The sequence below is a fragment of the Verticillium nonalfalfae genome, assembly GCF_003724135.2.
Source record: "Verticillium nonalfalfae strain VnAa140/NRRL 66861 chromosome Unknown scaffold_20, whole genome shotgun sequence".
In the NCBI taxonomy this organism is placed as follows: Eukaryota; Fungi; Ascomycota; class Sordariomycetes; order Glomerellales; family Plectosphaerellaceae; genus Verticillium; species Verticillium nonalfalfae.
In genome coordinates this window covers 277808-289397 of record NW_021167245.1, presented here as the reverse complement: position 1 = coordinate 289397, position 11590 = coordinate 277808, and the positions used below count along the sequence as shown (strand labels likewise).

At 46.6% G+C, this 11590-nt stretch overlaps 1 protein-coding gene across 1 annotated transcript; it reads right to left on the bottom strand.

The window, feature by feature from the left end:
- Nucleotides 1–5307: 5307 nt before the first annotated feature.
- Nucleotides 5308–8864, bottom strand: D7B24_003645 (uncharacterized protein; the record flags this gene model as incomplete). The annotated part of the gene is made up of 9 exons (XM_028637832.1): nt 5308–5313; nt 5372–6045; nt 6102–6778; nt 6835–7007; nt 7109–7195; nt 7275–7646; nt 8120–8340; nt 8397–8556; nt 8619–8864. The coding sequence occupies 9 exons, from the start codon at nt 8862–8864 to the stop codon at nt 5308–5310; spliced, it is 2616 nt and encodes an 871-aa protein (XP_028497251.1).
- Between the last annotated feature and the right edge of the window lie 2726 nt (nt 8865–11590).

The following is an 11590-nucleotide window of genomic DNA, read 5'->3' as shown; positions in this document are numbered from 1 at the left end:
ATTTTTAATTATTATAATAATTATCTATAATAATAATAAACTATTTTAATATTAATTTTTAAATTAAGTTTTATATATAATAATAATAAATAATAAGATTATATAATTAAATATATTAATACTTTAAATAATTATAATTTATTCTCTATTCTTAAGCTATATTATTAAAGGTTTTAAAGACCTTTCTATATTTATAATAACCTTTATAATACGAAGAACGCTTATTATAAACTTAGTTTTATCGAAATTATAAATATCGGACTCTATTATATTATATTTTATAACTATATTCGCTATAAGCTAAAATTAATCCCGAATTTTCGCTAAATCTTTATATTTAGCTCTTTTATAATTATAGACGTAATAGTATTTCGATTTAAATTCTAAATATCGCTTAATAAATAATATAATTTAATTCTTTCTAATATATCTATTAATATATATATAGAGTAGTCGATTAACTATATCTATTATATAAGCTAGCTAAAGTAAGAATCTTTATAACTCGAGCTTCTTTATATATTAAAGAATCTCGGATTCTTCTAAATCGTTTAATCGTCGAGAATTAAGTATTATATCGTATCGAGCGTAAATCCCGTTAAATCGTCGATTAAATATTATTTATAGAACGTTAAAGGTCTTTATAATTAACCTAATACTTTAATTTAAGGCTTATTTAAAAGCCTAGATCGTACTATAAATACGCTCTTTAATAGAAAGCGATTCTATATTAGTAAATAGAGTTATCGTATCTTAAATATATCGATACGTCGAGTCGCTATAGGGTGGTCTACTCGCCTAGGTAGTCTACTCGCCTAGGAAGTACGTTACCCCTAAAGTAAAGTCTAATACTACCTAGTAATAGGTAAATAGTACTAAGTGAATGCCCTAGAAGCCCTAAGTAAATACTACTAATATATTATAGCCTTACTTTTTATCTCTCTAATAATATATATAATAATATAGTTTAGCTTTTATTCTAATTATTAGAAGGGTTATTAAACCCTTACTCCCTATAAATATAAAGTAAAACTTAGATTAAATACTATTATAAGAAAGAATATATCTTTAAATATAGAATACCTATTTATATATACCTATTTATTCTATATTTATTATTAAGTAGTAAGCTTATATTAAATAGGTTACTTATTAATTCTTAGTAATCTATTATATTAGGATTATAATATATTATCTTATAAGCTAGCCCCTAGCTTACTATTATATTCTTAGTAAGCTAATAGCTTACTATTTTATCTTAGTAAGCTATTATATACTTACTTAGTAGGTTCGCTTCTTATCTTATCGTGTCCCTAGTTACGGGGTCGTTAACTCGCAGCTACCCTGCTTCCTTAGTTATTATACCTAGGGCCGGAGCGCCTTCTATAGGTGCCCCTAATATATACCTACTTCCCCTAATTAAGGCCCTTAGCCTTATACTTTTATATAAATATAAATATCCTAGGCTTATAGAATATTAAAAATTCTATAAATACCCTTTATATAAAGTACTTATTTTAATAAATATTAAGTATATATTAAATAACTTATTAATAGTAATTAATAGTTTATCTTATTTAGACTTTATTATTTTATCTTTAATACTTAGCCTTTAACTTAGTATTAAATCCTTAAAAAATAGATAGGTATATAAGGATTTTTTTATTTAAAAACCTACTCTCTTTTATAATTATAATAGTAGAAGGTATTATGCATTTATTATAATAAATAAAGAATAAGATTGAGGTTAACTATTCAATCTTAAAGTCATAACCTAAGCTCCTACTATCAGTAACCCGAACCCTTCCGCAGTGTTCCCTCATTGGAAGCTGCCAGGTCGTAAACATTCCCTCCCTGTACCTCACCCGCCCATTTCAGATCGTCCTGGCGTCAACAAACCCGCGGACGAAGATGGCGTCTACAAGTGATCTCCAGCAACTGTTACGGGCCCTGGTCTCTAAAAATGTGACAATGGCAATGGCTATGGGCCAAGCTCGCTTACTTCAGAATGCCGGCCTAAGAAGGTAAGAAAACAACCATGTACCTGGTCCCTACACGCCCTCCCCTACTAACGCAAGAGGGCGTCAGTATACAGGAAATAGCTGATGCACCCTTAGGTGTGGTCCGCGAAGCCCTCGGCAATCAGAAGACTGCCAAGTCTGTTCAATTTACCTGCCGGAAACATTTCGATGATGCCGTATCAGGTGGCACGAACAAGAGGTCGCTCGAGGGTCCTGTGACCCCAGCCGCAAAGAAGTTGAGGACTGAGCCTTTTTCAATCGATAGCGATGGGGAGGCCCGATCCCCGGCTGAAGTCGAACAGTCTTTGACCATACCTATAATCACACAAGAAGATCAACTAAGATCAACCGTAATTTACATCAACCGGGCTCCGGTGCTACTTGCTTTCACACTAGAGCTTCTGAGGGTTACTATGCCGGAGCAGCCACTGTCGAGCCGTCTTAGTCTTGCGCAGGCTGTCATGAGTAGCAATGCGAGAGCTAAGGCCGCTAACATGGGACTTGAACAAGATAATAAGGCAAAATCTGGAACATGGCAACATGGACAACCCACTGTGAGAGTCATGGGACGAGATATTTCGATACTCAAGCGGGGTGACTATCCCTTGGAGACTATTGCAGGACCGACTTTGGGCAGGACATCGACCGCATGTCCCGAGCAAGTTGCTACGTGTCCCGGGCGAGTTGCTACGGTACAGGAAGATGAATCAGCCTCCGAAGGTGTGTGGACGAAAACTAATCAACAGGCAAACCGTCACAATGGAGTGCTCACTATACCAAGCCCTGGGAACACAGCCAGAAAAGAAGCATCTAGCTGGTCGACGTCCCAGCGCATAGACTTGCGGGGCTCGTCTTTCGTTGCGCACTGTGCTCCTTTCACTGTTGGTGATTCTGCCAAATCCGTCATTGGCACCTTCATAGATTCGCAACCCATCCTCAAGACAGCGTCTCACAATTTCTGGGGCTATCGTATCCAGCGGCCCGAAACGTCTACCTTTTTCGAGGGCGCAGATGATGATGGTGAAACCGGTGGTGGCCAATTCATCCTGCGCCTGCTTCGAGAAGCTGATTCGGTTGACCGACTTGTTGTTGTCAGTCGATGGTTTGGCGGCGTCATGTTGGGACCGGATCGATGGGGGTTGATTCGCAGATGTGTCAACGAAGCTTTGGCGGAAGGACTGCGCTTGCAAAACCCTGTCGACCTGTATCAGGAAGTAGCGGTTTGGGCACTCGACACCAGTCCTCAAGATTCGATGAGGAACCTGGGAACAAACTCATCCCGATCCAGTAGTGAGCATGGAAAATTAGGCTTCGTAGTGCACGAACCCGAGGCCGCAAGACATTATCTTCTGAGTAGTTTCGCAGCCGCCTCTGGTCAACCCACCAGCGTTGCTACGACTTCCGGGTCACCAAGAAAAAGGGCACGACAATCGAAGACGTCATCTTTCACAGACACACTAGCTGAAGAAAACGCTGCAAGGGTTCTTGGAAGTTTTAGGTTACTGTTTGAGAGTTGGGCCAAGCATCTCACTCCCCGGCAACTAGACCAGAGAGCATGGGCATGGTATATGGCAATTCGACCAAACGTAGACTCTGGGCCCCAAGGCTGGGGAGCAAAGGGTACATTGTCCCTTGATAACATATTGGCCCTTCGCTGGGCAGCCCCCGAAAATAACCAACAGTAAGTAGTGAGCATCTCACGACATGGGAGGGGACCCGAGTTGGTTGTGGCACCAAGAATGTTGACGTCGTGCAATATTTCCGCAGGGCACAATAGCACGAGAACAGTATATTACTAGACGCATCATTTAGATAATGATGAGCTGCAACGGATTGTTAGTTTTCCTTGGCTGATGACTGAAGCCTTCAACTTACCTCAATCAGTCTTTCCGTCAAGGTGAAATATTTTCTGTCCTGTTCGTGTGCAGAATCCATCGAACAAGACCGCCAAAGCCCACTGAATCCAAGATCGTCCAAGACATCCTCCAGTCGAACAGGCGTATCGAGTGACTGGTTGAGGCGAGGATCTAAGGCAAGGCAATGTAGAAGCAGGTGCGCAGCTTCTAACGTTGTCGAATTCTGGCAATGCGACAGAGTGTCGTTCAGTATGGTAGCCAGCGGGCCGCACCTGAAAACACCGTTAGCACCAAGCCAACTACTGCAAATGAAGCACCCTGATCTCACAAATGAAGGACAACCGTTGGTCTTGCTTTGGCAAGTAAGGCCAGCCATCTTAAAGTTCGATCCTGGATCGCGTCCTCAAGATACTGGAAGTCGACCAGCTCAATGGCCGTATTGAGCAGAAGGTCCTGGTCATTTGCCCGACTAATATCCTGTAGCTGTCGTGTACTTGCGACCATGCCAACCAAGGACGGATTCACCCCAGACGACCAGAGGATATCCTTGAGTTCCTGGTGGCCCGCGACCCTTGCTAGAATTAGAGCCATATATGGCGAATCTAATGAGCTTCTTATCGGCCCATCACTGTCATCAGAAAAACTACCTGCCATCTCAAGGAAGGAAGAGAGAACCCTCATGGTACCCTGTCGCGTAGTAGTGTCGACCAAACCTCTCGCCAGGCATGCGCAAACAGCGAAATGGAATGATTCCTGTGAGAAATGCACATCGTATGCATCATCTAGGAGCACCGCAGCTTCTTCAAGCTGAACTCTGCCCTGCATAAGCAATGCTGCCATGTTTTCGCCCCTGAGGCCGCCGACTGTGTTGATGTTACTTAGCACAGCTTCTAGGAATTGAGCTGTGCAATTGAACAGAGCCGCCGGAACCAGGCGGAGCAAAGATATCGCCAGCCAAAATAATTGAAGTCCGTATCGCGAAGCAGAGGGGAGCTTGGACATCATCCGGGAGAGTGATGTCACAATCGAGACGAACATGTCGTTGTTGCCCTCATCCTCCAATCGTCCAACACTGTTCCGCAACGCTACTAGGACTTGATATAGCAGATCATCATCAACTTCCTCTCGAGCAAGACAACCCATTACCGTAAATGCCCTTGGCTGCACAGCAGGGTTGTTCTGGAAAGCCGTGCTCGCCACCAAACTCATCCATCGCGAACGCCAAGCATTTGAGATATCAACTGAGGGTGCTGCCAGTGAGCAGATTTCGAAAAGTAGCGCCGCCAAACTCTCAGTCGCAGCGAGGGCTGGCCCCGTATCCTGTGTCGTGGTGATTGATGTGGTATCTCGTAGAGTGCTTGACGAGGTTGAGAAGACTTCGCCACGAGAGTCATTTATGAGGTCCAAACTGCTTCGCAGTTTGTTTAACCTCAGATCTTCGAGGAGGAAAGAAGTGCAAGCAGCGTGTACAGTGTTGACGAGTAGACGATGAACCAGGATGCGTATCTCCACCGAACCAGTGTTGGCAAGCATGGTGACTATGTGGAAGATCTCCGGTAAGAAGAGCTGCGCCTGGACACCATTGTCGAAGGAGAGTGACAAGCAGAAGTGAAGTAATACGCAGATCTCGGCCCACACAACGTTATCTGGCAAAGCTTTTGTGGGGCGGAGGGAGGTTCGATTCAACGCCTTTCGTAGCCTGGAAATGACCCTAGCCCGGAGGGTGATAGTTCCTATGCCGGCCACTATCGAAGAAAGAGCATCTAGCGACTCGTCTGCAAGGTTGAGGCTGAGTGCAGCCTTTGTTAGTTCCTCCAGAAAAAGATCCAGGATCGTTTCATCCTGCGAGATGGCGGGCCAAACAACCTGCTCCAGAGTGTACGTGAGGAAGTGATCGGCCACAGCCAAGTCAATTAGTTTCCGGAACAAAGAAGCAATTTTTTCCTTACCCCTGTCGCCATCTGCCTCGTTTGCAAGAATCGCAGTTCGCAGGCCAGGAAGCCACGGCGACATATACGCCAGGCTTATCGGCTTTTGGTCGTCAGAAAAGCTCTCCCACCCCACGAAAAACTCGGTGAGAAAGTCGAAAGTCAGCTGTGGCTCCGTCTGTGCCAGCTGTTCACTGATCGCAATGATGAAGTGTGACGCAGATGTGGGCACCGAGACATCTCAGGCATAATTAGCACGAGCAAGGTCCAAAACAGATTGAGTCAATGTAACTTACCGATCAAGCACATCATTTTGGAGGCAGCACTAAATCGGAAGGCTTTGCACAATGAGCCAAGAAGATTATAGGAAGCTAGCCTGAGAACATCGTCGACGCTTGAAAGATTTGTTAATGCTAGGTTGAGAAGAGTCCCAGGTACGTCTTGTGGTCGAATCAGTCGCTCGTAAGCCTTGTGTGATCGACTGTCTTTGCTGTACTTGGCTTTAGCACCGCGAATTGTTTGTAGAACATCCACCTTTTTCGGACTGGTGAAATACATCACAATGCGACCGCTATCGGCTCGGAGTCCAAATGCTGAATCATCTTCGGTTTGAATCGATGTCGGAGCCTCATCAACCTCCCCGAGGCGGAAAATGTCGTTGACTGTTGTGCTAAGCCGGTAGCCTGGGAAAACCTCCTGCTTCTTGGTTGTCGTAACCTGGACAAATTGGCTCCCAACCTTGATGATAACCTCGATTTTTCCCTTTGTTTTTGAAAGCCTGGTGATGGGCTGGAAAACGTAGCGTGTATCCGTCACAACACTGATTGTCTCTTTCGGTAGGTGAAGCTGGCTCAAGTGAAAGTGAGCCTGCAAGTCTTGCAGGCTGCCAATGAGATGGTACTCGACATTTTTTGGGTGGAAAACGCTGCTCTCAGTCTTGGCAGAGACTCGAAGAATTCTACGGAAGCATTTCCTACAACATACGTTAATTTGAATGAATCGGGCACATCTCAGCCCACATTTGCTCACCGGAAAGCACTGTTCATGTTGTATACGTAAACTCTCGTCAAATTGCGGTTCAGTTCGACTGGTGTGAGAGAGTCTAGCTTCCGAAGGAGATCGTCTTGGGGCTCATTCTGCCCATTGTAGCATGTTGCATCTATGAGTAGCCCGAAGGGCTTATGCCAAAGGCGACTGGCGATCTGCGGAAGGGTCAACGCGCCAAGATCGAGGAGGCTCGGAGTCACACAAAAGGGACCGTGATCAGTCCGACCATGTAGAGTGTTACTTCTTGGCTGCTTACCTTCAAATAGCAGAAGATCAGGGTCTCATAGTCAATGCTCTCCGAGTCCATGTGCCGCAATATGATACAGATTATTGAAAGTCCGTCCTGATTGGAAACAGTCAGTGCTGTTGTACCTCCCTGAAACTTCCAGAGTGATTCTCGGCAATCAATTGGTCAGACATACCTTGCTCTCTCCCCCATCATACACGGCTCGGGCGGTTAGGAACGACTCGGTACCACGAAACGCGTTGCGCAACATAAAGTCTTGGAACATTGAGTATGAGGGTGGTGTGTTCGTCGAGACTTGCGGCCTGTTCCAGGTCACTGCCAAGGGCGGCGGCCCTAGATTTGTGATCAAGTTACGTAGTGGCTCAAGCACAGGGGAACGGACTCGAGAAATCTCGGCTGGTGAGCGCACGTAGTCCCTACGTTCATGGCCGACCAGCTTCTGCCTAATATGATCCCAGTGGTCGTATAGGAAGCGATGCAAGGCAACGCAGGACCCGAAGTCGAAAGATTCGATGCTACTTTCATGATCCAGACTGTCTGGCGGTACCTGTGCAGCGTGTCAGTTTGAATGATCTCGAGCTGCCAGGCGAACAATCGTGACTATATCGCTTACCGATATCTCTCGAAGAAATGTAGTGACACGATAGATATTCTGTGTGAGGAAGTCATTCAAGGGAAACATGTATGGCTCTTTCGCGCCGAACAGGACGTTGTTTGCCAGATTCTGGATCACTTTGGCGATCAAAAGTAAGCCCCGCCTCAATTCTCGAGAGGGTGGCGTGTCCAGCAGTCCCTCAACCTCAGGCGCCACGATAGCAGGGCAGAAAAATCGGAGAAAAACAAATGCACCAACTGCTGTGTACTTTGCCTCCTGGAATCTGGGAAGTACTGCTGTGGATATCTCCCTGCATTAGCTGGTTGAGTGGATTGGAGAGGACCTCGTGAGCTTACTATACTGCAGATTTGTCGGAATGAGCTTGGAACGCTGGACGAGGACGCGCAGATGTCGTCTATGAATACCTTGGCAACGATTCGAAGCTGCAGGGCATTCTTCTGCAGCTCGTCGTTCGATGTCACCCGAGCAGGGTCGAGCTCTAAACCAAGATCTTTCGAGGTGAGCACCAATCGCTCAACTACCTTCTGCAGTGTTGCTTTGAGATAGGCCTGTCCCTTCCACTTCGCATATACTGATAGCATTTTAGTGGCGACACAAGTCCGTCTCAGGATTTCAGACTCGTTATCTGATCATAAAACAGTTGAGCAAGCGTCTTTTCAATGGACACTTGGAGCAGCCTACCAGTTTGTTCAATCTCTTGCTTGATTAACGTTTCAATCAATTCAAAGGTTCGGCCTCGATGCTCGAAGATTGTGAGAAGGGAAATGGTCAACTCGTCAACCTCGTGACTCGGGCATACAATGCTCATGGCGGCGACAAGTGTCATGTCCTTGGTAAGTAACTGTACTCGCATATATTAGCGCCTCCTTTGATAATAGTTGTTCTTACAAGAAGACTACTCACATCCAAGAGTTCGTTGTATTTCTCATTTACGGCCGAGTCGGTCAGATTGCTGAACTCTGTGCCCTGGATAAGTATATTGCACAACACCTTGACGAATGCTGTCCTGATGTCGACATTGCCGTGGTAGCCGATGTTCAGGGAATGCTTGAGGCCGACATCGATATTTGCACTCAACAGATTGGACAATATAGTGATCGCTAACTCGGAGGCTGATGCGGTATCATCCCTGCTGACCCCAGTTGGCATGATGTCGCCCTTATTGATTTCAGACGAGTCGTGATTGAGCAAGGACAAGAAGCGATTGAAGTAGGTATGAAACATCTGAGCCTTCAACTCACTCGCGCCTGCGTCCGTCTGCCCTTCGCCAGGTTGCAGCGGCAAGCGAAATGTGAGCTCTGCCAGTGATCTTAGGCAAGCTCGGTCCAAGTCCTTCTGCATTCGCTGGGCATCATCTGGACGTCCCAACATGACGCCCTGGTGTGGATCCACACGAGGCGTTCGTGGGCGAGCAATCCAGCCAAATATGTATTCCAGCAAGTGGTTCCTGATACGCACATCATCCCTCAGATTAAGGTGTTCTTTTCGCCTATTGACAGTTTCGCATAGCTGACAGACTTTGATTTTCACCCTGAGTGTGCTTGTGCTGTCGGCCATACTGTCCATGAACTTGGTAAAGCTCAGAGTCAAGGCACCAAGATGTACAGATGATGCGGCGCCCAGATCTGAGGGGCTATCGAGTCGTTCAACAAGAGCTTTCAGCAGTGAAATTGCTTGCTCTGCAAACGCGACTTCAATGTCCTGAGCTTGGTCGCTTGGAGCTAAAGCTCCCGTGAAGAGAACCTCCAGCTCAGATTCGAGGGCCCTGAACATAGGTTGGTAGAGTGTGGGTGAGATGTCGCTAGACAGAACCTCCCGGGTCGCTTCTCGAACCCTGATGTTGTTGCAACCCAGTAGTTGAATACTCAGCCTCAGGTACCGGTCAAGGAGTGGTTCCTCATGATTGTCATTAGGTAATTGGTCAATCCACCGCGCGCTGCTCAGTGTAGGTTCCTCAAGAATGATGGCGGGGTTGGCGACGCAGATGCCACCCAGAGATGCAAGAAAACCAGAGTGATTGCGCCATTCCGAAAATACCTTGTCTTCAATAGCATCTGCTGGTGTCGAGGAGACTTCCCTGGAGAGAAGCAACCACCTCTCAAATGCATGCTCCCACGCTGCGAGGATACCAATGGTTGGGTATTGCAGCCGTCTCAACAAGCCTCGCATGCGCTTTTGAAAAGCGACAAGGCCCGTGAAACGAAATGAACCAGACCCAAGCTCACGGAATATGTCACTGTTTCGAAGCAAAGGCGCTAGAACTTTTGCAGCTTGAGGGCTTGCTTCTGCAGCTTCGTTGGCCTCTAGTGAGGTGGCGACCAGAGACGTCACTAATCGACACGTTTCAACGTCAGCCGAACACAAAGCCACCAACAGGGTCGTTTCGGTCTTGGAGGCTGCTGTCGGCAGTTCAGGGATGTCACCGGGTACTTCAGATAGTTCCTAGTTAAGTCAGGGGTGGTTATTCAATCGGAAGCGAAAGCACTTACCCGCAGAGAGTTCAACAGCACAACTCTTGCAGCAAGATAGTCGTACATTGCCCTCACAGCTATGCTGCCTCCGCCTACCATTACTTGGTCGCATAAGCTCACAATGAGCCGACAACTACACCCGAATCAGCTCGTTAAGAAAAGGAGCGGGAGGGAAAGTCACAGCGGGTTGCACGATGGTGTCGAACTAACCTGCGCCTCCAGAAACTGATCTTCAAGGTCGAAGAGTCGAGGGTGCCCTGTGATCTGAGATCCTCGATAACAGCACGATCTACGAACAGCCGTTTCGCTACCCTAGTAGCATGTGCCCTTACGCCAGGGTCCCATGACAAGACAAGACACAGAAATGCCTCGAACATGCTGTGCGCTGGTGCTGTTGACCCTGGTTTTCTTTCTTCTACTTCGAGAAGTGACTGCGGGGAAGCTTCCAGGAAGTCAAGCACATTACAAGCCATGAGGGCCTTAGGGTGATCCAAGGCCTGTATGGTGATGTCGAGAGTCGAGTTATCTGACAACAGTCCAGCAATGTCCTGTAGTATTATCAGCCTTTCCGACCAGGATGAAATACGAATCTCTACTATCCTAGGCTAGTAATTGACATACCTTGAGCTGACTCAACATATAAGGAGTTGCTGTACCAAACAGTGCTTCGTACCTGTGGGAGTCGTTCTGTCTGGCAAGGTAACTGCAGCCCTGTACAACAGCTCGTCGAAAGCTCGTAGGAGTGCCCGAAGCAAGACAGGTCTCAGCCAGCGCGTCCAGGCCACTCTCAGGATTGAGTTGAGCTAGACCCACGAATGCTGCGCTCAGCAAGTCCTGCTCGAAGTGCGAACCGTCCGCGTTAGGTGCAGATCGTCGGAAGACTGCGTCCTTGACCTCATCCTGCACGTCGAGAGCAAAGCTCACGATGGCTGTGTCGTCCTCGGCATCAAAATGACGAGCAGCACGTAACAACAAAACTAGACAGTAGGCTGCTGCTTCATTTTTGTTACGCAACGATTTCCTCAGTCCGTCCAGGAATGCCGTCTTCTTAGCCATGCTGCTGCTCTTGGCTTCACGTAGATTGCTCGCTACCTCGAACACGTCAGGGAGCAAAAGAAGCAATGTGATTTGCATTGCGAACATCATGCCTTTCTTTCGACCATTATCCACAATAGCTTGTGTCATGTCAAAGAGCGTATCAGCCCCACCGTCAAGCCGCTTATGCAGTGTGTGCAACTGTACAAACTCATGAGGATGCCGTTCAAGCCAGTTAACAACCAGCAAGGGAAGTACAGCCGCGATTGCAGTCTGGAATGGCCTTCGGAGATGGAGATAACTGGAGCATATCTCTTGGATGACCTGGCCAAGTTTCTGGCTGTCTACCCAGTAGAAGGAGATCAGGCG